This window comes from Colletotrichum fructicola, assembly GCF_000319635.2.
Source record: "Colletotrichum fructicola Nara gc5 chromosome Unknown KSG_Nara_v1_contig02, whole genome shotgun sequence".
Taxonomy (NCBI): domain Eukaryota; kingdom Fungi; phylum Ascomycota; class Sordariomycetes; order Glomerellales; family Glomerellaceae; genus Colletotrichum; species Colletotrichum fructicola.
The window spans coordinates 909,113-931,513 of NW_027094052.1; the positions used below are offsets into that span (position 1 = coordinate 909,113).

General features: G+C 50.9%; 10 protein-coding genes across 10 annotated transcripts; 3 read left to right on the forward strand and 7 right to left on the reverse strand.

The window, feature by feature from the left end:
- Positions 1 to 205: 205 nt before the first annotated feature.
- CGGC5_v002956 (Sterol regulatory element-binding protein ECM22) lies at positions 206 to 1,636 on the reverse strand (the record flags this gene model as incomplete). Its single annotated transcript, XM_032031874.1, has 4 exons — positions 206 to 798; positions 875 to 1,285; positions 1,358 to 1,379; positions 1,538 to 1,636. 4 exons carry the CDS (start codon positions 1,634 to 1,636, stop codon positions 206 to 208), a joined length of 1,125 nt encoding a protein of 374 aa, XP_031888790.1.
- An 808-nt stretch (positions 1,637 to 2,444) lies between these two features.
- CGGC5_v002957 (Bifunctional solanapyrone synthase) lies at positions 2,445 to 3,979 on the reverse strand (the record flags this gene model as incomplete). The annotated part of the gene is made up of 3 exons (XM_032031875.1): positions 2,445 to 3,616; positions 3,675 to 3,903; positions 3,965 to 3,979. 3 exons carry the CDS (start codon positions 3,977 to 3,979, stop codon positions 2,445 to 2,447), a joined length of 1,416 nt encoding a protein of 471 aa, XP_031888821.1.
- Positions 3,980 to 4,673: 694 nt separating this feature from the next.
- CGGC5_v002958 ((S)-mandelate dehydrogenase) lies at positions 4,674 to 6,293 on the reverse strand (the record flags this gene model as incomplete). Its single annotated transcript, XM_032031876.1, has 4 exons — positions 4,674 to 4,810; positions 4,865 to 5,983; positions 6,042 to 6,105; positions 6,153 to 6,293. The coding sequence occupies 4 exons, from the start codon at positions 6,291 to 6,293 to the stop codon at positions 4,674 to 4,676; spliced, it is 1,461 nt and encodes a 486-aa protein (XP_031888822.1).
- Positions 6,294 to 6,680: 387 nt separating this feature from the next.
- On the reverse strand, positions 6,681 to 8,607 carry FUS7-4 (putative aldehyde dehydrogenase FUS7; the record flags this gene model as incomplete). Its single annotated transcript, XM_066151052.1, has 8 exons — positions 6,681 to 6,967; positions 7,020 to 7,329; positions 7,397 to 7,429; positions 7,489 to 7,549; positions 7,612 to 7,827; positions 7,889 to 7,946; positions 8,089 to 8,248; positions 8,305 to 8,607. The coding sequence occupies 8 exons, from the start codon at positions 8,605 to 8,607 to the stop codon at positions 6,681 to 6,683; spliced, it is 1,428 nt and encodes a 475-aa protein (XP_066009517.1).
- Positions 8,608 to 9,538: 931 nt separating this feature from the next.
- Positions 9,539 to 11,548, forward strand: moxY-7 (FAD-binding monooxygenase moxY; the record flags this gene model as incomplete). The annotated part of the gene is made up of 3 exons (XM_032031878.1): positions 9,539 to 9,817; positions 9,867 to 10,410; positions 10,470 to 11,548. The coding sequence occupies 3 exons, from the start codon at positions 9,539 to 9,541 to the stop codon at positions 11,546 to 11,548; spliced, it is 1,902 nt and encodes a 633-aa protein (XP_031889019.1).
- Positions 11,549 to 11,652: 104 nt separating this feature from the next.
- CGGC5_v002961 (uncharacterized protein) lies at positions 11,653 to 13,610 on the reverse strand (the record flags this gene model as incomplete). Its single annotated transcript, XM_032031879.1, has 4 exons — positions 11,653 to 11,717; positions 11,778 to 12,426; positions 12,491 to 13,188; positions 13,262 to 13,610. The coding sequence occupies 4 exons, from the start codon at positions 13,608 to 13,610 to the stop codon at positions 11,653 to 11,655; spliced, it is 1,761 nt and encodes a 586-aa protein (XP_031888763.1).
- A 740-nt stretch (positions 13,611 to 14,350) lies between these two features.
- Positions 14,351 to 16,935, forward strand: nit-4-9 (Nitrogen assimilation transcription factor nit-4; the record flags this gene model as incomplete). Its single annotated transcript, XM_032031880.1, has 6 exons — positions 14,351 to 14,476; positions 14,526 to 14,620; positions 14,713 to 14,778; positions 14,832 to 14,990; positions 15,086 to 15,807; positions 15,857 to 16,935. The coding sequence occupies 6 exons, from the start codon at positions 14,351 to 14,353 to the stop codon at positions 16,933 to 16,935; spliced, it is 2,247 nt and encodes a 748-aa protein (XP_031888764.1).
- Positions 16,936 to 18,266: 1,331 nt separating this feature from the next.
- tfdA-3 (Alpha-ketoglutarate-dependent 2,4-dichlorophenoxyacetate dioxygenase) lies at positions 18,267 to 19,229 on the reverse strand (the record flags this gene model as incomplete). Its single annotated transcript, XM_032031882.1, has 1 exon — positions 18,267 to 19,229. The coding sequence occupies one exon, from the start codon at positions 19,227 to 19,229 to the stop codon at positions 18,267 to 18,269; it is 963 nt and encodes a 320-aa protein (XP_031889009.1).
- A 530-nt stretch (positions 19,230 to 19,759) lies between these two features.
- On the forward strand, positions 19,760 to 20,272 carry CGGC5_v002964 (uncharacterized protein; the record flags this gene model as incomplete). Its single annotated transcript, XM_032031883.1, has 1 exon — positions 19,760 to 20,272. One exon carries the CDS (start codon positions 19,760 to 19,762, stop codon positions 20,270 to 20,272), a length of 513 nt encoding a protein of 170 aa, XP_031888744.1.
- Positions 20,273 to 20,661: 389 nt separating this feature from the next.
- CGGC5_v002965 (uncharacterized protein) lies at positions 20,662 to 22,223 on the reverse strand (the record flags this gene model as incomplete). The annotated part of the gene is made up of 3 exons (XM_066151053.1): positions 20,662 to 20,958; positions 21,027 to 21,755; positions 21,810 to 22,223. The coding sequence occupies 3 exons, from the start codon at positions 22,221 to 22,223 to the stop codon at positions 20,662 to 20,664; spliced, it is 1,440 nt and encodes a 479-aa protein (XP_066009486.1).
- Between the last annotated feature and the right edge of the window lie 178 nt (positions 22,224 to 22,401).

Sequence of the window (22,401 nt, forward strand, 5' to 3'; positions counted from 1 at the left end):
CTTAGTGTCTCCTATCTGACCTGTTGAAATATGGCTGGAAAGAGAACAACGAAGCAGTACTTCCGTATCTAGGTCATATGCTCTCCGCAACCGTTCCTAAATGCAAAAGTTCGCGGAGATTGCTTCGGTGTCATATCTGACGTAAGGACCGGGGAGTTCTTCAATAATGTGCTTTGAAATGAGCTCTATAATACGTCAAAATACACTATTGTGGTGGCACCCACCCTAACTCCTCCATCGGCCACTGTATCCAGGGCTTGTAGCTCTCGTCAAGCAACGCCCAAGCTTGGGATATCAAATGCTTTGCCCATCCTTGCAACCACCACTGGCTCTCCAGTTTGCCCAAGACAATGCAAAAGTGGGCATAAATAACAACGGCCTCCTGGTTCGTCTCAGGTGTCTTCAGCAAGGGCAAAAAGTCCTCCGCGACGAAGTACTTCCAGATGAACATGTCCATAATATCCATGCCATGGCCGCCACCGTGCAGTGCGAGCGAGAGAGGGTGTCGTAATTCGTCGATGGCGTAGTTGTAGATATCTAACAGGTTCTCATCCCGGCAATTGCTGCCAATGAGCTTCCTGAGATTTTCGAGATTCTCTGGGTGTGCCGAAGTCTCGTCGCGGGCCGTGAAGAACCTTTCCGTCGCGTACCGAATGATAGGTAGCAGAGGTCCGTCGTATATCCTCGCGTTCAAGAGTTTTATGAGCGAACATGCCCCAGAGAGCAGGAAAGTCCAGTCTGGGAAGGCGGATTCCCAGACGACGGCTGATTCTTTGAGGTAGCGCCCAGATGCGAGAGCTGAAAAAAACAACTCTAAGGTCAGCTCTTGACTCTTTTCCTGCATATTAATAGGCTCTGGAACAAGTCGACTCACCGAAGAATATCGTCAACAGAGAGAAGAGAAACAGGTTCTCAGCGTTCCTTTCGTCCAAGCTGCTCATCAACCCCATTGCTTCACGGCTGGCGAGTCGATGGTACAACAATGCCCTAGCCACAAGTGCCTCCTTGCGTTCTGGCCGTTGATGGGCCAGGTGTAACGCCGATATGGACAGCAGCGTTCGCATCACGTAGTCACATTTGAGAGCCAGACGTACCACAGAAACTCTCCACATTTGGCGTACCAGCGGATCCGTCGACAATGTCATGTAGACAGCAGTGGTGAAGTTGTGTATCAGCTCCAAGTCCACGAAGTTGAGGTCTTGGTCCACCGGAGGGTCCAACAACTGCGGCGGTAATGGTATTGGCGATGATGCATTTTGTTGTAGCGAAATGTGCATGCCAAATGCTGGAAAAGGCGATGAGATTGGATGGCTCTTTAGGAAGTCGCATGTTACCAGATGCCTAACGCAGTTCTGACATGCTGGCTTCAGCTCATCGCACTGGATGGTGTGACAGGTCAGTATGCTAGGGCTATACGCATGTTGTCATGGACTGAGCTGTCGAACTGTACAAGAGGCCCAGGTGTTTTCGGAGAGAACAGGGGACCAGAGGCAGAGCCACACAGCAGGGATGTACACAAAACTGAGTTGGGACGAACCTTTATCTTCCGCTGCTTGCATGTCTTACAACCCAGCTTGGACTTGCGGTGCGGCCTCTTTGAAATCTTCAAATTGCTGCTATCCGCGATGATCTCCATGCCGCAGGCGGGTTTGGCCCCCGATCATTCGCCCGGGGTGTGAACGGCACCAGATCGGACTCGTGCGTCGCAAGGGTTTCAAAGTTTCAAAGTATTCGTACTGGCTGTCGGTACTGACCCGGGACAGCGGATCGATCTCGGGGCTGCGATCCTCCGTGCTTTCAAATGCCGGCACAGACAACCGAGTGCATCATCAGTAGCAGCCTTGATGTTTGATTGAGAGGGAGTCAACGTCGCACTTTTTTGAAGGGCGGTGATGGGTCGTGGGCACGACGCGGAATCCACGGGCGGCGATCCGTAAATAGACGGGAGGGTCTAGTTACTCCGCACCGCTCGGAGCGCTCGTATCGTTCGGTTCGTGACTTGCGTTTCGGACGCTAAGCTCAATCTGGAATAAGAGTGGTTCAACCGAACCAGGAGCTTCGCTTGTAAGTCAACAATATTGGATCGGAAACTCCGAGATACCTTTGAGGTCTCGATGCTTTATGTTTCGTGAATAGAGAGTAAGTGTCCCGTCACTTATCCAAGAGAAGACAAGACTTTAAGCTTGGTGCGATGGATTTGGTGCGGCAATCGGCCATTTTCAAAAACCCAATGATGTGTGACTTGAACAACCCCGCCGAGTGGCCCGAATAGTTTCGCCGAGCGAGCGAGCCGAGTGCATCGCTTTTTAACCAAATGTGCGAATGTGAAATATGATTTGCGTATCCTGATTCATTGGGAAGGCGGCTACTTGGACCGAAGTCAGACATTCCACCGCGCTGAGCTACCATGCGGCTACGTTGGCCATCCATGTTGCGAATGAAACTCACGCAACCTTGGAGATTTTGAAGCCTCCAGGAACTCTCTTCTGAAACACCTGCTCTGGATCGTACTTAGCCGCAACTTCCTTGAGCAACTTGATATTCTCAGGGCCATAAGTGCTCAGCGGATCTTGGTTACTGTCCGCGTAGCCCAGGTACTCCCACTCCACGTCGATACCTTCTGCGACACTGTAGTCCTTCAGCTCTTTTCGCAAAGCGACAAGTTGCCCACGGGCCTCTTTCTCAGCGTCTGCAGAGCGAACCATATGCTGCATCTGGAAGAGAATTGCATTGCACTTCTCCCGATCCATACCGATGACATTACCGCCTTTCTCGACCGAGTGACGGAAGAGCAAAGCTGGCATGGCTTGGAAGGTAATGTAGTTGAGAAAATCAGGGTCTTGGGTGTTCTTCCAGTTCTCAATGAACTTGCTCTGGGCTTCGACAGCGCGACGTATGAAACGCGCATCGTTCTTTCCCGTCAAAGTCAACCAGACCTGGCGGTACCCAGTCGGTTCCTCGAGTTCGACCGTCATATTCAGGTGACTATCGTGGCGGAGCGTATTCATGGTTTGAGGTTGAATGTTCCGGAAATCGTCGTAAGCTGGGGCCCACTCAGTGTTTGCGGTATCATGGACAGCAGTTGACACGACGGTGCCGGCTGATGGTGAGTAAGCCCAGAATGTGACAGCCGAGCCCTTGGTGTAGTTGGGAATGTTGTCAACCCACTTCACATAGGCGGCGATGTGTTGCTCTGTCGTGCTGAGAGGGTAGACAATCTGACCGCCCCAGATCTCTACCACATCAACAGTCTGCATGTCGATGCGGGTTACTATACCAAAGTTGCTCGAGCCACCCTTGAGTGCCTTGTGCAGATCGGAGTTGGTCTCCCTGTTGGCATTGACAATCTTGCCGCTGGCCAGGACGACTTCGAAATTCACGACATTGTCGCAGCCGAGACCGACCTCGGCGCTGAAGAAGTTGTTGCCGCCACCGGTGAGGAAACCGGCAACTCCGACGGTGGAGGTGCGACCTCCTGGAGCAGTCACGCCGTAAGGCTCAAGCGAGGAGTAGACGTCGCGCCAGAGAGCACCGGCACCAATACTCGCGATCTTCAGATCTGGTGAGTATTGTACCTCCTTGATTAGGCCCATATCAATGGTGACACCATCGGCAACTTGACAATCAGCAAATTTGTGTCATACTCGGGAACCGGCCGTAAAGATTCAACCTACTGTTGGAGGCCCCAGCCCATGTTGCATGACCACCGCCGCGGATAGCCCAGTTACAGCCCATTGACTTCAACTTTGTGACCGTCAGAGAGACCTCTGCGGCTGATAATGGTTGAACGATGAAACCAGGGCTCAGCTGGGCCGAAACAGAGAAGTAGGACTCATCACGAGCTTTGTAAGCCGCTGTACCTTGCCGGAGGACCTTCAGCCCAGCGGACTCAAGAGCATCACCCTACGACCCGAGGTATTAGTAGAAGAAGATGGGAAGGAAACAAGGTGCCGTGCATACTTACAAACGAGGTTAGCATGGCATGGTTCGTTGCACATGTAATGAACGCCATTGGCAGTACAGTACTCGGGGCCAGTCAGAGAACTATGATGGTTGATATGAGATGGAGTTGCAGGATAGTCAGAGTCGTGCTTGGGAGTTTGGTAATACGTATGTTGAATGGTAAGATGCAGAGACAAATACGCGCAAATCGCGGGGCGCATCGTCTCCTGCGCGGGTCTTTTGGTTGTCGCCGAGACGCACTAACTCCGCTGGTATCTAATGCTGACAACAAGTAAGATCAAAGTAGACGCATGTGTATGGGGACTTTGTGGTGCCCAGCCTGCAGGTGTTGGTGCAAGGTTACACGGCAGCGTGCTGTGCGGGCAGGCTGGCGAAACATAGACAATTCCAGTTGGCATTCTGCGGTTCCACTCATGAATTGAGCCAAATAGTTCATGATCAGCATCTGATCCATCGAATTCGGGTACCCTCCCCGGACGATTGAAATCTCTACCCTTGTATGCCTCTTTACGATCCTTCAGCCCCAGAGCTACTGCCGGTGCGCAGTGTAGATGTGCGGGTCTTCGTGGACGATGGGGCAATTGATCGACGAAAGTCGGATATTTTCTCGAAGTGATACATCAAGTACTTCAAACACTAATACCTATTCACCCCCCGAAAGAGAAAAAGGCCATGATAAAATAACGGATGCTGCATCATACGATACTTGGCTATATTTTGGACAGAAACCTCTGGTGTCTCCCAGTCGAAGATCCCAAGTCGTTGAGGTCTATGTAGCTCTCATTTAATTGCTGGAGATCAGTTACTCCCAGCAGTCTCATGGTGGTCTGTATCTCGTCGCTCAAGACTAAGACAACAAGTTAGCAACATGTTACGCCTGCCTCGCTATTGATTGACTCACTTGATATCGCCTTGAGCACGCCTTCTGTACCATATGCACTGAGCGCGTACATGAACCCGCGCCCGATACCCACCGCTCGCGCGCCCAAGCAGAGAGCCTTCGCTACATCTGTGCCTCTCATTACGCCACCGTCGACGTAGATATCGAAGGATTTAAAAACCTCGGGGCAATGAGATCGAATATCACGCAAAACTCTGACAGAGCTGGGTGCGTGGTCGAGCTGCCTGCCGCCGTGGTTGCTCAGGTAAATACCATCAACTCCGTACTTCGTCGCCTCGAGCGCATCTTCCCACGTTTGGATGCCTTTCAAGATGATCGGTTGGTCGCCCCAGAGCCCTCGAATCCAAGGAATGTCATTCCACTCAAAGGAAGAGCAGTGGTGGCCACGGAGTGTCTCTGCCTCTTCTCCTGGGAATGGAGGGTGTGTCACGCTGTCCTGTGCGACGACACCTGCCTCGTAATCCAGCAATGCCTTGAAACGATCGTCCACATCCCGCTTCCCGATTACCGGGGCATCAACCGTGACAGCCAAAGCGTCGAAACCGAGCTCCTTTGCCTTCAAGATGAGTCCTTCGGCGTCTTTCTTCACCTTGGGCACATAGAGCTGGAACACCATCCCGCCGCCACGACCCGCCGTCTCCGCTTGAAAGCACTCCGTCAAGTCTTTTGGTGCCACGGATGAGTACGTGCTAACGCACTGTGGGACTCCCATGCGTGCTGCTCCTCGAGTCAGACACTTCTCACCGTCAACGTGACCCAGGCGAGCTGCGGCGGCGGGAGCTATAAAGATAGGCAGACTACTCTGTAAACCCATGATTCGACAATTCATTGAGACCTTTGATACATTACGAAGAACGCGAGGTCGGAAAGAGACGAGAGACCAGTCGGATTGGTTACGGAGTAAGGACGTATGTGATTCAGCGCCACTGGTGTAATACGCTTTAGCTTTTGGTGTAAGGGTGAGAGCGGCAGCTTGGGCAATATCGGAGAGAGACTGGCAAGCTGAAAGCGGGAGCACTGTTGATGAGCCTTCCGTTGCTTGGCCTTGACTTTGGTCGGGATACTGGGACTTCTTCTTTTCAGCAGTCGGTGACTGAATCACAGGACCAAGCCTCTTATCTGGTGATGGATTAGTCTGCTGTTTCTCATCAGCCAATGAGTGAAGAACGTAGTTAACCTCTTGGTAGATGCGTCTCAATCGTTCCTTCAGCATGTATCGGCTCATATTCTTCAGTTGCATCCTTGCACTTGGTCAACAAGCTGTCATCTCTTCGTTCAACACACATACCTTCCCTGCATAGCGCAGAATCACACCGGCCCCTCCTGGATGGTCATCCAAGAAGTCTGTCACGTCATAAATGTGGCCAGAAACAACGATCCAACATGAGTTTCTAGAATTATGCGTTGCTACCTCGTCGATTGACAACATCTTGACTGCCTGGACGAGGTGAGGTGAAGGCTACTAGGTAGGTGATGGCGACTGCGTCAAAGAACTGTAAAGAAAATCAGATATCAAACGGTTCAGATAACAGCAATCGTCGAATTTGATTACTCAATACCGCTTGTTGTTATCGCATATGTGCAGATACTGCAAATGATGCAAGGTGGGGTGAGAAGCACGAGCTTACCGAAGCCTCGGTTGTATTTTCCGGCAACATATCCGTACGCCGTTTCGAGACGTCAAACGCACCTCTTTGCAACTCCTATCTTCACTACTCGGGGGCCGAATCAAAAGAAGTTTGAAATTGTTGACATTTTGCTAGCACGAAATACGTGGGTTTTAGGTTGTTAATTGGATAACTGCATATCTTTATAGCTACTTCTTGGGAATGTAGAGCGTCTGCGAGTTGCAGTAACCGATGATTCCCGCGAGTCCTCCCTCGACCCCGAAACCTGACTCTTTGTGGCCTCCAAATGGTGCACTGGAACCGAGATCCATATGATTGTTGATCCAAAGACTTCCTGCCTCCAAACGTCTGGCTACCTTCGCTCCGTGGTCAAGATCTTGTGTCCACACAGATGCCCCAAGGCCAAGCTTGCTGTCATTGGCTCGCTGAATGACATCTTCCTCATCTGACCAGGTGAGAAGCGGAATAACGGGTCCTGTACAGCTTAGAAAGATGCTGGGATGTCGATTTCAAGCCAAAAGACTCACCAAAAGGCTCTTGAGTGACCACGGGTGCATCATCAGGCGGGTTGTCCACCACGACGGGGGCAATGAAATACCCCTTGCCAGTCGTGGCAGATGATGTGTTACCGGAGACTATCTTGAGGTTTGCCGATCTTACTTCCGATACCATGTTTTGGATCTTCTTGAACTGTGTTTCGTTTTGGATAGGTCCCAGAAGAACACCTTCAGCAAAGCCGTCACCAGGCTTGAAGGACTCGACCACCGCGCTGAAGGCTTGGAGAAACTGAGGGTAGATATCCGTATGAACATAAATACGTTTGATCGTTAGACAGACCTAAAGGATCCTTAGCACAAACCAAACCACTACCTCATACATCTATCACTAGATGCCCTCCTCTCACCTGAGACGTGTTGAAAAGACATGTTTGGGCAATCTGAGTGAAATTAGCTTCAATATTGATTGGATTAGAGCAGATGGCTTTGAAATACTCACTGCTGCGGCGGTCGACGCGACGTCAACGTCTGGGAAAACAATTGCAGCGTCATTTCCGCCTCTAAGCATCATATAAGTTCACCGAAGAATGCTTTGCAGGATGAGTGGTCAGTGTGAACTCACAGCTCAAGAGTGACACGTTTCAAGCCTCTACTACAGCTTTCCATAACCTTCCTACCAGTATCAGTCGAGCCTGTGAAGCTGATTTTGTCAATGCCAGGATGTGCCGTCAGCCATGGGCCGAGCCTGTCGTCGCCACTGAGGCATTGAACCACCCCAGGCGGGAAGAATCGCTGGGCAAGCTCGCAAAGCTTCAGACCGCAGTAAGGAGTGAAAGGGCTTAAACAAGCTTAGCGGATTATTACAATAAGACGTGCGAGTTCTTCAAGAAGTAACCTACGATGGCTTCAGTATGAAGGCATTCCCAGCAACCAAGGCAGCTCCGAGCTTCGTACAGGCTATGAAACCGAATGTGAGCCATCTTTTGTCTTTGAACGAGTGAGTCAAAGGAGCTTACCTAGATTGATGGGAACTAGGCAATCATCTATTTTAGCAATCCCGACCCTATTCCATGGGAAGCCCACGTGGAGTAACACTCACAGTTCCAAGGAACAATAGCACATACGACCCCTAAAGGCGTATATCTGGTTACGATTTGACGTTTTTCGGTATCTTCAACAACGGCGTCTGGCGGTGAAATCTTGGCCGTAGCCGCAAGACGATCAACAGAAGCAGACACCTCCATTTGCGCACCCCACATCTGAATGCATTTTGTTAATAAACGATGATCAGAAGACGGGCTTTAGCCAATCTTACAGGTCTGCCCTGCTCCTTGACAAGCATCGTGGCGAAATCCTGTAAGTGCTCGCCAAGTGAAGCAGCGAATGCAGCCACGGCCTTCCTGCGATCCTCTTCCGGCACGAGACACCATGTCCCAAACGCCTTTCTCGCTGCCTTAACTGCTCGGTCTACATCTTCAAGCTGTGAGATTGGGACTTCAGGGTTAGCTTCAAGAGTGGACGGGTTGATGCCATGTCGAGTTTCCGTGGTGGTAGTTGAAGCCCCGTCGATGATGTTGCAAAATGTCGAAAATGAGAGAGTTGAGTCGGTTCCATTCATGATGATGGTCTTGTGGGATTGATACCTTGAATGACTTGCGCTGTTTCTTGGGAGTATCTTCGTGACGTTGTAAATAATTATCACAGGCCAGGTTAAGCCAGCTTAGATTTAATTAGCATCATATGAACAATCCTAAAACCTGATAAAGTGCTCATCATGGCTCGGCTTCTATTTCCCGCCCTCCAAATCATCTCATGTATTTTCCTTCCGTCTATGAACATCAGTGAAGAAAATAGGTATAGAATGGGTACCCTTTGCCGGACTCTAGGCAGCTGATGTCTAGACATCATGTCACCGTCATTTCGCACTTTGAGTTTCAGGATTTGAGATTCGTCGTCGTCCTTGTTGGTGACCTGGTAATACAGCCTGGCTCAAGGGCGAGTGTTGCCCAAACCTACCCCTGAGAATTCACAGTGACTGCGTCAAAATAAGAATGACAGTGATATTTCACTGTCATCTTGGTGGAGTGGAGCCGGGAGTGGATGCATCATGCGGGGGGGAGCTTTGTTGGTGCATGGCAACGCTCGACAGCGTACAGTGCACACGCACTGCCCTGGGGAATGGATGCAACTTTTGGGAGCTTGGGGCTCCTGAATGCGCCTCGGTGTATCAGGCGCACGGTTGAAATGATCTATCAAACCAGTCTCGGCGAACCGCGAGCCCTTTTCCGGAGACCGTGGAACACTTGTGTACCAACATTCAATCTAGCAATCTGCGAGTGACATGTCCAGCGAAGAAAACCAATAAAGCCTATAATTATTCGTCCATGTTCAAGTCTATGATGAGACGCCAGAAGGCTATTCCCTACCTCGGTTGTCTCGACTTTGGATGCCAAACCTTACTCGACTAGACGGGATCGAAGTCATCGACCAGGCTCTTAATCTCGTAAAAGCAAGCACTCACAGTACCGCTCGTTATTGAAACCGACGCGATGGTATTTGACCCTAGCACGAATGGGAACGCCTCCCGACATGGTGATATACAAGATGATCAGCCCGGGGGAAAGTACGGATACCGGCTAGGACATAGGCTTGGAGAGTACCAAATCCCCGACATCGTCCTCAACTCTCCAAATCAGAAAATCAAAGTCATCACGATTGGAGCCGGGATTAGTGGCATACTCATGTCATACTTGATACAGAAACACGGCGAAAACATTCAACATGTAGTTTACGAGAAGAACGGTGATATCGGAGGAACTTGGCTTGAGGTTCGTCTTGTTGTCTCCACTCAACTAAACGTCGCTGACGATCTCATAGAACAGATACCCGGGTTGTGCTTGCGATGTACCTTCCCACGCGTACGCATTTGCTTTCGCTTTGTATCCCGACTGGCCAAAGTACTTAAGTCCATCCGAGGACATCTTCCGCTACCTCGACCGCGTTGTTGAGTGCTTTGGGCTTCGAAAGCAGATGGTCTTCAACTCAACAGTAATAAGCTGCGATTGGAACGAAGACGAGTCGCAGTGGCACGTCCGAATCAAGAATTCAGAAACCGGCGAGGTTCGCGAAGATGTAGCCAACATTGTGATCGGCGCAAACGGAATTCTCAACTCATGGAAGTTTCCCGAAGAGGTCGAGGGTCTGCATTCCTTCAAAGGTCGATTGATACATACCGCACGTTGGCCTACCGACTTTGGCGAGGAGCAATGGAAAGGTCGCCGGGTGGCAGTCATTGGGTCTGGAGCGACGAGCATGCAGGTTGTCCCTACCATGCAGCCACATGTCGAAAAAATGGACATCTTTGTCAGAACGCCGGTATGGTTTGCAGAGTTTGCAGATCACAGTGGCGACAACTTTGACTGTAAGCATTACCTCATCTAATGGAACCCTCTCGGCATCTTGCTAAAGACATTAACCTAGACACTACATACGAGCGCGAGTCCATGAAGAGCGACACCAAAGCGCTTGTTCACAAAGCCAAGTTCATCGAAGACAAATTGAACACCGCGGCCGGATTACGGGCGTTCATGGTTCACAGTGCCGAGGCACGCATGATCCGCGAGCACTTCACAGACCGCATGCGCAAGGTCATCCACAGAGACGACATTTTTGAACAATTACTACCCAATTTCGCTGTTGGCTGCCGAAGACTTACGCCTGGTAACCCATACATGCGCGCAGTCCAAAAGGAGAACGTCCAATTGCATAGGAGTGCAGTAACAAAAGTCACCCCATCCACGATCATTGCATCCAACGGTGAAGAGGTCGAAGTAGACACCATCATCTGCGCTACGGGCTTCGACGTTAGTTTTCGACCGCCGTTCTCAGTCGTCGGACGCAACGGAATTAGCCTACAGGAGAAATGGGAGAGAGTCCCTGAAGGGTATCTCAGCGTGGGCGTGCCCGATATACCCAACTACTTTACGGTCGTGGGGCCGTCATTCCCTATCGCCAACGGAAGTGTTATGGGCCCCCTCCAAGCTGTAGGGCGGTACATCCTGAAGGCTATACAAAAGATGCAGCGAGAAAACATTGCCTCTATGGTTCCAAAGCAGTCCGTCACGGACCAGTTCAATGAGCATGCGCAGGCGTGGATGGTCGGGACCGCATGGGCGGACTCTGGGTGTCGATCGTGGTACAAGGACAGCAACACAGGGCGCGTCAATGCGATCTGGCCTGGTAGCAGCCTGCACTTTTGCGAACTGATCGCAGAGCCGAGGTACGAGGACTTTGAGATCAAGTACTCGAATAAGCACAATATGTGGGAATATCTGGGCCTAGGCTTCACAAGAAACATGATGGCGGAGAACGGCGATCTTAGCCCTTACATGGCGTTAGATGCTATCGACATGGCGTTTGTCGGATATGAGCCCGACAAAAATGCCGAGGACGCAAGAGTCATGAGGATGGCAGACATGGTTCACGATGGACCAAAAAAGAAGGGGAATGTGGAAGACGAAACGGAGGAGAGAATGCCATTTTCGAACGGATTAATTTGAGCGATTCATTGTTCAAAGAGTATGGAATATGTAAATGGACGGGCTGGTATCAGAAAGCAGTCTTGGGTGCCCGGCTTGCTCTTTGGGGATGGAAATGCTGGTCGCTATAACTCTACTACATCGTCTAATGAAATTGAGGAGGAGGAAACCATCTCATACTGAGAAACATCTAAACTATAGTCAGTAGGTTTGTATGATAAATACGTTGGCATTTGGAAGTTTGACATACCAAGCGAGCAATCGATATGTGGGTATTTTCTGGCAAAGTCTTTGCTAAGCTTCCACTTGGATGGCTGGTCAATTCCGAAGGCTGCTAAGGCATCCGCAACCATCATTTCTGGACCATACGGGGCGCTTCTGCTGGCAAAGCCCTCGTCAGATGGCCTGAGATGCGTTGTAGTCGATCTAGGAGACTGGGTCTGTCCCATCCTGCAGTCCATTTCAGCTGCGAGAGCTTCTTGGACCAGGGCAAAGCCGGTGTATGTCATGCCGCCGGCAGGATTGACGGGCACTTTCAAGTATATCCATTCACGATTATGCAACATTGAATTGCTGCCATCGGCCCGACCACCGCCGACACGAGGAAGAATGTGGTTGAAGAACACATCGTGAATGTTGACAGACACGCGCTTTCCAGGCAACTCAACGACGGTGTTCAAAACAATGTCCCTGCTCATGGCGTCAAGGTCAAGTTTGGATGAGTACAGGATCATCTGATCGCGGATGGATGGCCAGTTGATGAAGTCAATGACCACTGGGTGGAAGGGCGTGGCGGATTGGAGTGGTGTGGGTCGGAAAGGGACGGGAATTTGCAGTCTGTCTTCGACGGAGTTTGAGATTCGCCAGCGCATGACGGATTCCATGTACTTGGAGAAGTACTGAGGCTCTGGTCGTTAGCAATCAAGAATAGCTGGTGTCAAGGCAGTGAGTGAAGACACGTACAACGCCGTAGATGTATGGTTCCAGGCCTGCAAGAGCGCCTATGACTTCAACAGCAATTGAAGCAAGCTTGCTCACCAAGTGTGCTTGGTTGGCCATGACGAGGGGATGGCCGATCTGATCCTGAGATGTGCTGACTGATTTGGACATGACATGGTTTGCGGCCAGTTTGACTTGGTCGGCGAATAGGCTTGAGTTGTTGATGATAGCTGTCATCTCGTTACCCGAGGGCTGGGGGTGTTGGAAGGACATCATATCAAAAGGAAGGGACATCATGGTCGGTGTCGCATTTGAATCAAATAGTCCGAAAGGGAAACGTAGGTTTGGCGAAGCACAAGGAGAGCCCCAGCTGGGCATGGAAGTGGTAAGACTTGGCATCATCGTCAGATCCGCCGGCAAGAAAGCGGAAGGTGATTGTAAGATACTGCGGGTATCATGCAATGACTGGGACACGTAGCTGGTGTCTGCATGTCCTGGAGCTGACTGCAGCCACATAGCGGCTCCTCCCGAGCTCGCATCCGGAGCCCCGAGATTAGACGCAGAAAGATCGGCAACATCGGCCGCGGGGGCAGGACCCGGGCCCCTTGGCGGGACCACGGTCGTCGACGAACGCTCTTCTTCACTCCTCTCTAACACAGGAGCTTCTTTCTCACTCGTTGAATCCAAGGATGACTTGCTTAGCGTTGAGAATATAGGATCATCTAATTTGTGTCTTAGTTGCTGGCTTGCTGTGCCTTAAAGCCTAACATGGGAGTTCAGGATAGGCGCACTCACCAGCGGCTGCCGTGGCAAGGTTTCCAACACTCAAAAGCTTTTGACGAAGGCGGAACAACGCGTCTTCCACTTGCTGCTTTTCCTCCGCGAGCTTGAGGTGGGCCTTGACCAGTTCATCGTACTTGGTTTGTTCCGTGGCATCATCGTTTGGAGTCTTCAAAGCTGCGACCAAAGTTTCCATCTGGCGGATGTACGCAGACTGTTTTTCTCTCGCACATTGCTGAGAGATCCTGTTCTGCGTACGTTTCTTCTCAGCCGCTGACTCCGACCTGCCCTGAGAGGCTGCTGCTCGTTTCCGTGAGCGGGGCCCGTCCTGGCCTCTTGAACCGTTGGTAGAATCAGTTTCCATCATGCGCCGGTCGCACTCTTGAGAAAGTGTCACGATCTGTGCTCAAGATGTCGCAGCATTCAAGAGGGACGGTGTAGATATGGCAGTTGAGGTCAATCACCGTCACCGATGCGAGCTGGGGAAGACGAAGTCCTCGCAGGCACAGACCTGCTTGTTTACCAAGCCCCTGGGCGGGGATTTCGGTCGCTAAGGCTGCTGGCTTCTCACCGAACGAACAAGGGTGTGTGGCTGGCTGTCTCACCGAAATCACGTGAAGGTAAGGGACGAAAATGAGCTCGGAAAATGCAGCCGGAAGAGCCATGTCCGTGCCGTCTTCTGTGGTTTGCTTATGCCGCTGCAACCAACCAACAGCAAACCACCTATTGCTAAGGTCTTCATACGCTTTGACATTCCACACCCTCCTTCAGCCGCCCAAAACAAAACTGATCCTTAACGAATCTGGATGCTTTGCGTTCGCACTGTGAGATCTTCTGCAACCCCCTAATGCACTCCACAAGACAGGGGATGTTTAGCTCCTCTCTTCCCCGCACAAGCCTGAAGCCGCTTGAGGAGGCCTGCATCTGGTAGACCAGGGGCTGGAAAGATGAGAAAAGATGTTTATACTTGCCAACGAGTGTGTTTTGTTTTTGAGATTTCCGCATCATAGGTCATCTTCCGGCGCGCCTGTTTGACACACTATTTCCGCACCACGCCATTCACCTGTGACCCTGCTGAACAAGAACGTTTGCCTGGCCGGTATCATGCCTCCGAGCTCTCAAGGCCCGGCCGGCAGCCCGATGACCACGCGGCGCGTGTCCAAACCTTCGGCACGTAGCCAGCCCCGAGCGTCGATGGCATGCCTGGGATGCCGGCAAAAGAAAACAAAGGTATGTCAACCATCTTTCTAAGCGATGACTAGGTTGACGTAGATCTTAGTGCGATGTTCAGAATCTACAGCCCGGAACAGGCTGTACAGCCTGCCGAAATGCGAATATTGAGTGCATGACTACGCCTAATGGCGACAGAAGAAAGTCAGATAGCAGAAGTCCTTTCCTTTAACTTCGACATTGTATGAAGTTTTGTAATAAACGTATGCTGATAATTGAACCGAGCCTATCTGCAGGCATGGCTCGCGAGAGTACATCGTTGCTCTGCAAGGAAGACTGGAATCTCTTGAAGCACTCATAAGGTGCGGTCTTCACTTCTGCTGTATTATTGATGGCCACTAATCACCATGTTCAGTCAAAGTGGCATCAAAAACCTCCAAAATACAACTAGGACTCAAGATCCTCAATCGGCTCTATGTTCGCCACCGGATACATCGTCCTTGGATTATCCACATGCCGACCTGATGGACAAGGTCAGCTCGGTGAGAGATCTGAGTGGCGACGAACATTCGGAGTAAGTCTCTGCAATGAATTTCCCATTCAACGGTTGTTCTATGTTGTCGTGAATGTTCCAATGCCCTTGGCACGTTCACAGCTAAGATATTGCAGGCAGCGTACACCAATATCACATCACGAAGTTCACGAAGACGACGATGATGATCGGCGTGAGTCTCCATCAGATCTATTCAATGCGGATGAGACGGAGAATATAGACCCTCAATTGGGAAATTCGACTGAGTCAGGTTCCCCGGTCCCTCTCGATGCCCATACAGCAGCCAACCCACCCGTGCCCGAGACCATTTCTCAACGGCGCCCAGAGCCTGATATTGAGGAAGTCACGCAGAACTTGGATGTAGACTCAAGTCCTGGGCAGGTGAGATACTATGGTCCCACCACACAATTACATATCCAATCTCTTCCGGCAAACAACTTGGGAGACGGCCCCGTTCACGCAGATACTGGCCCCATGTCGAGCTTCTCCGTAGACATGGACTCTTTACAACTGAGGGACATGCTGCTCAAGTCCTACTGGAGCTTTTCTTCTCGTTCAGTCCCTGTTGTTGACGAGTCACTTTTCATGGCTCATCGTGCATCCGGGCAACGATCCCAGTACTTCTCACCATTTCTAGAGGCTGCTATGCTAGCATGTGCGACTCGAATCAGAACATCAACCTCTGTGCGGAAGTTGGGTCGTGCGTATGCCGACCTGGCGAAGAAGGGTATTGTCTTCGAGTTAGAGAGACCCACCATCGCCACTTTGCAAGGGTTCTTGCTGCTGAGCGACTTTGAAGCAACGTCTGCCAGAGATAGAATTGGGTGGACATACAATGGTACGTTGCGTCCTGGGATATTTAACCTGAAGCTAAGAAAGCACCGCAGGCATTGCGTGCCGGCTGATATTCGACCTTGGCCTTCATGAAGATTGCTCTCGATTGATCAGACACGGCATACTAGTTCAAGCAGATGCAGACTTGAGAGTCTCCTTGTTCCTGTCAGCTTTTGTTTATGACAGGCTATGGGCGCTTTACCTTGGTCGTCCCAGCTGCGTCCCAATGAACTGCCTTGAACAACGACGGCCTCAAGTTGCATCGGCCAAATCAACAGGCCCACTTGAGCATTGGGTCGCTCTCTGCAAGTACATATCAGAGGTTACAGAAAAGCTGAACGGTTTTGGCCCACCCCTGGACCATACCTGCGTCGATAGCCTGTTAGATCTCAGTGCTCGTATCTCGGCGGCTCACGACAGATTACCGCCGGGCCTTTCTTCGAAACAAACCTCCGAGCTCTGTGTCACCGCATACGGACTCAACATACAATACCACGGCATTCAAATTGTCCTCCACCGAACGCTTGTCAAAGTCCTCTTACAACACAATTCCAGCAAAGCAGACGGCCTCGACCGCGACGAGCAGATCAAAAGCTTTCGCCGAATTTTGTACGATAATGCCGTATGCATCTGTCGGCTTCTTCTAACTTATCGCGAGATGTTCGGCGTTGAGAATTTCATCACTGTCATGTTGGACAATATGTACATTGCGGCAAGCACGCTGGTATCCCACATATTGCAGCCACCTATTATGTGTGAGCAGGACGGTAGCTATTGCGAGGCCTCTCGGCTGCTTGGCTTTCTGACTGAGACCATGAGAGACCTCCCGAAGTATTATCCCGTTGTTGAAAAGATGCGCCAAACACTCTCCAGTATTACTGAGAACACAATACTGGCCGGTTCCTTCGGATCAATGAACTTGAGCAATGGACCTCAGAATCTGGACAGTCACAGCGTCATGGCCAACACGGTGGCTCAGCCCGTATCCGGATCATGGGGATCAATGGGGGCGTTAGTACATGATGACTTCCTTCTCGGACAGGGAAACTTGTTGGGTGATGGATTCAGCCCGGACCCAAGGCTCAGTGACAATCTCTGGTTTCCTGATGTGACTGTAGGGCTTCTACAATGAGCCTTAATATCAAGAAATCGATTCCATGAACCAAAATATTTCAATCAGCTCCCGAAGAGAAATGATTTAATGTTCTATGTGGTTTCCTTTTCCTATCCCAACCTGGAAAGACGACAACCGACAACCTATAATAGCACATATGCGTCTGATAGCAAGTATTCACCGTCTCTAGTGAAGTCCCTTCATAACGAAGCCACGGTATGAGGAGCGGTGACTATGGATACCCTATCTAAGTCTGACTTGACCCGACTGACCATGCTCATCGCATCTGTGGAGACAACAAGAAAGTTGAAACCTTCCATTGCCCGCTTCCTCGCAACCTTCTCATCCAACGCGAAACTTCCAACGACGATACCTCGCTTTTTTGTCGCCCCGATTATCTTCTGCAGGGCTGCCTTGTAGACTGGCTCTTCTCCATCTGCTCCCGAAAGGCCCAGTGAAAGTCGGAGGTCGACAGGGCCAATGAAAACGCCAGAGACACCCTCAATGGAGATGATATCTTCTACATTTTCAACACCCTCTGCAGATTCAATGATGGGCAAAATTGCTATTTTGCCCTCTGATGCCCGTTGAACATACTCTCCCACTCCGCCGCCTGGACCATTAGGGAGACCCCAAGGCGCGCTGCTTGGCCCGAAGCTCCGTCTACCGCGTGGGGGATACAAGGCGTGTTGGGCAATTGTCCTCATCTCCGCCTGATTGTTTACCATTGGCACAATGATACCCGCTGCACCGCTGTCGAGAGCCCACTTGATCCATTCAACTCCTTGGGATGGAACTCTGACAAGTGGGAAGCATGAACCTCTGGACGAAGCCACAACTCCATGTGCCATGGCAGTCATCTGTTCTGGTCCGAGAGGGGAGTGCTCCATATCGATGAATGCAAAGTCACATCCTACTTGACTGACAAGTTGAGCAACCGTCAACGAAGGGATAGTAATAGCAACACCTAGAGCAGGCCCGGTCTTTTTGACCACTGCACGTATGAAGTCTTCAGGGCCCGTGCTGTTGCACTGAGCGGTCTGGCGGGGGCTTTTGTTGTTGTTCTGTTCACTGTGATACATGTTTGCATGAAGAAGAATGCCTTGCTCTTTGAAAAGAATCGATTGAAATGGACATAATCTAAATAATAGCTGATAGGCGAGCGTCGGCGGCGGAGCTAACTCCAGGGCCATGGGTGCACCCGTGTCGGCAAACCATGTCCGAATGAGGTCGGGGTTCACGGGTAAAGGCCGTTCCTACTTCCCGTTTGTTGTGATACGAATAACAACCGAAAACAAGTTCCAGCGCATACATATACTTGCGCGGCAGATAGCTAGCGTTTGAGAGCCTTATTTCGAAAGCCCAGCTTGCCAGCTGCAGCCCACACCGTTCTCTCCCCACCCGGAGTTCCCACCATCCTTGACAGTCGTCCGCCTCATGTCCCGTCGGTGTTTGCCCCCATAGCTCCCCGTAGCCGTGGCGCGATGCAGGACTGCACGGTTGTCCCACATGACGAGATCGCCGTCGTTCTCCCATGACACAGTCAGCATGTACTTCGGCTGAGAAACCCAAGCCAGAAGTTCATCAAGAAGTGGCTTGCTCTCTTCCATCGTCATATCGTCGAAATGATGGGCATAGGTTGTGACGTAAAGATTCTTGCGCCCTGAATCCTCATGCAGTTGCACGAGGCGGTGTCGTGACATTGGCATATCCAGTGGCTCGACATCTTTGAAAATGTCGGGAGCTGCCAACTTGCGGTTGTGCATGAGAGAATTGTTGGTTATCAAATCATCAATCTTGGCTCGTAGCTGCTCGGGCATATCTTCGTAGGCAGTTCGCGAGTCCAAATACTGCGTCTCTCCCCCTGTGCCCTTGGGTGGCAATTCGACGGCGCGGAGTAAAGAGTACGAGCATCTCTGTGGGTTGTACGCCATGTCCGCATGCCACAACAAGTTTCCCTTGTTCGCCCCTAAACGCGCGGGTTCCACGTCAGTCAAGACGTTTCCCTTCTCATCCAGATTTGAGACGTCGAAAATTTCAGGCTGGTGAGGAAATCTCATTGCCCGACCGGCGCGGATGTGCGCCTTGACGTCGTCAAGTTCCCCGAATTGGCGTGAGAATTCGATGTGCTGCTCGTTGTCAAGGTTGGCTTTCCGGAAAACGAGAACTCCATACTTGTGCACTCCGTCTATAATTTCGGCAGTGACATGCTGTGGTACTGGCGCTTCCCACTTCATGCCCTCCACTGAAGCACCGAATGTCGGATGTAAAGGGGTGAAGCTCAAGGCTGGCTGAGATGTTACTGATGGCATATCGAAGGTAGATGTGAAAATTTCACGTGTGAAAGCACAGATTTGATCGTGCAGTTGAGCTTCTTTGACCACAATCACATTTGACTAACTCAAGCCTTTGGCTGTCCTCCGATTTATGCTTCATGATGTGGCGTTCAATGTCGCCGTTACCCTCTCTAGTCACTCTAGGAACTTTGAGAAGCCACCCCGAGAGTCCAATATCCCAGTCGTTGGTATGAAGGTATTGTGTGGTTGCCCGGAAAAGTCTCAAGTCAATCCCGGTGTATCGCCTAACCCCCTTTTGCTAAGCTTATCACACTAAATCAATGACCGGCTACATTTTCCGGTAGCTTGTGAGCTCACAACAGGCCCACAGCCACATCGTCACTGCGGGCCCTAGTCGCTCACACATGAACACTGATCTCTCCCCCAAATGAGGGGAAGCTTGGGTTGTTCACCTTCCTACTCAGCTTTTGTATCAGAAACCAACCAACGCCTTGTTTCCCCTCTACGACCCCAATCCTTGGCACACGACGATTTTCGCAGCCATCATGGGTATCTGCTCAGCCTCTTCTCAAACTCTGCTGCCCTACACCAGAGAGCAAGTTTATGCTTTCGTCACCAACCCGCACAACTGGCCGCTCACGTACAAAGGCAGCGGCGGCATCCAACAAAAAGACCTCAAGCTACCATTGACTCTCGGATCACAATGGACAGAGAAAGTTGCCCTTGAGAACAACACTTACTACGCCAAATGGACTTTGATTACTGCCATCGAGCCGTGGAAGTGGTCTTTCCTCCAAGAAAACGGAATCGGGGCTACGGACGAGGTCATCACCGATGGCGTTGATGGGACGACTGTTATCGAGTACGTTTTTCAGAAGGCAGAAATGGAAGTGGGAGGCACGAAGAAAGAGGCCTGTATTTTCAAACGCACCCTCAGCATTGATCTTCCCCGCAACGGGACGCTTCCAGAAGACCTTCTTGCTGTTTGCATGAAGACAGCGGGTATCGAGGGGTACCACGACGCCGTGGCACGGGAACTTAAGAAGATTCACGGATGAGCACGAGACAAATAGGACGAGCCAGTCTAAAAACTAGAATCTGCAGCAACTGCCAAGATGTCAGTTTAGAAGGACCTGGAAGTGACAGTGCATATCATTTCTCTCCGTCCTCCCCTGAAACCAATATTCATTGTTGGGAATCATGAATCAGGGCAACGGCACCCAATCTAGCATGGAGTTGGTCCAGCGTTGACGAATCTAGTGATTCAGGGTTGGTACCTTGTATTACAGAGATGTAGGTAATCAATTTACAATTTGTTGCACTAAATGACACCGCGCGTTCGGCAGACGATGCTACATATTTCATCTGAAAGAAATTCCTCCAAAAGCGCTCGTGAAGTGATTGGGAAGGGGCTATGAAGCTGAAGAAAATGCTCTCGCACAAATTCTCAATGCTTGGAAAAGTTCCCAGCTGTGAAAACAACTCCCGGATTGCTGGGGACGTAATAGATAGCCGTTTTAGCCGCAAGAGTCAACACCAGCGTCAGCAGTATCATGGCCACAGAGAATCCAAAGAGCCCGAAAATCTCCAAAGGAGCGATACCCATTTTGGCCCTCGGACTATCTCGGGTTTCGGCACCTGTCTGGGCATCGTGGTGCGGGACGTACTTGAACTCGTACTTGTACACTCCGTTCAAGCTGTCTTTGTTTTCGACAATATAATCCCAAAAAAGGTTACGGAATGTCTGTGAAAGCGGGTTAGATGACACGCTGATCAAGAAAACCTACAACGATGGAGGTAGGGGGGGCTCACCTTGACTTGCCACCTGTCCCAAGCTGGAATCGACCGTGATAGATACGTGATCACCATCAAAGCCCAGCACTGACCTCTGACAACTGCATCCCAGTACAGTCCTGGTTTGCCTAGTCCAATCTCGTCACACATCTGGTCGCCATTGATGAACCGAGTCCCCGCCTCGAAGAACTCTTTGGGCTCGTGGATTGGAGCGACTCCATCCAGTGCAACAACCAGATTGTTGGCTAATACTCTGGAGTTCTTGCTCGGAGCAAGGCAGGCATTCAGGAGCGACTCCATGGACGCAAGGGCTCTCTCCGGCGTCTCCAAGACCCAATGGGGGGTTCCGAGGACATAACCAACCCATCTCCAAAGTGCCATGTAGTCAAGAGCTTCCTGGTGTCGCACATAGATGCCTTGACGAGGCAAAGCAAGCCAAATGAGATTTGTCGAGAAAGCGCAAACAGATTGCATGGAGTCGAGCTCATTGATCGGCACACCAAATTTGTCGACGTCGAAGTAGCCTGGCCGCTGTTCGTTGAGCTTGAGAATGCGGTTTCGAACCGATGCGTGCAACAGACGCACACGGACGGCCGATGCAAAACCGTCACCTCCAGGCTTCACGTCGTTGACTGACTTCGTAACTTGGAGAATGAGCTGAAAGGTCTCGAAAAGACGGTTTTTGGCAACCTTCGCCGAGTGGCCTCCAGTGCGCACCAATGTCTCGGCCGGTCGATAAGAGGCTCCCTGCAAACACGTCGATTAGAACCACATATCGGACGATACAGAAGTTGTGCTTACGGTGGTCGCAAGAAGTCCCTGGAAAGCGAAGCCGGCTACAGCAGCGGGAGCATAGCGATAGAACACGTCTTGGCCACGCTGTATCTGTTCCCAGTCAACCCAGTCGGGCACTGAGTTGATCTCATCCCAGAGATTTTGCAATCTCTCGTCCTTGTGTTGATTGTCGCGAAGGAGGGCGTACGTGTCTCGGTCTGGCTGGGGGTTCTCCCCCTTTCCCTTTGCATACCACCCAGCTCGGGGTGGTGGGGGAGGAAACATGCCATCTAAGGCTGCGAGAGCCTCCGAACCAACCTCATCGAACTTGTGCTTCAAGGGGTCGAGCTGCTCCGGGGACATATGAAGCGGCGTTTGCCGGAATTTGTACCCATAAGAGTCAATGAGAGAAGGCTTCTCTTGCCGAAAAAATGAAGCCATGGCGTCGAGAATGATGAAGACAGATTAGACGAACAAACTTCAAACAAAAAATTTCGAGAAAAACGTCAGTGCAATTAACTCGAGTATCGGCTTATTTTAACGTGCTTGAATCAGCTGAAAGCATCAAGCTAAATGCGGCGTGTTGGCATTAGAGAGGCGTACTCTGCAATTGGTGGAT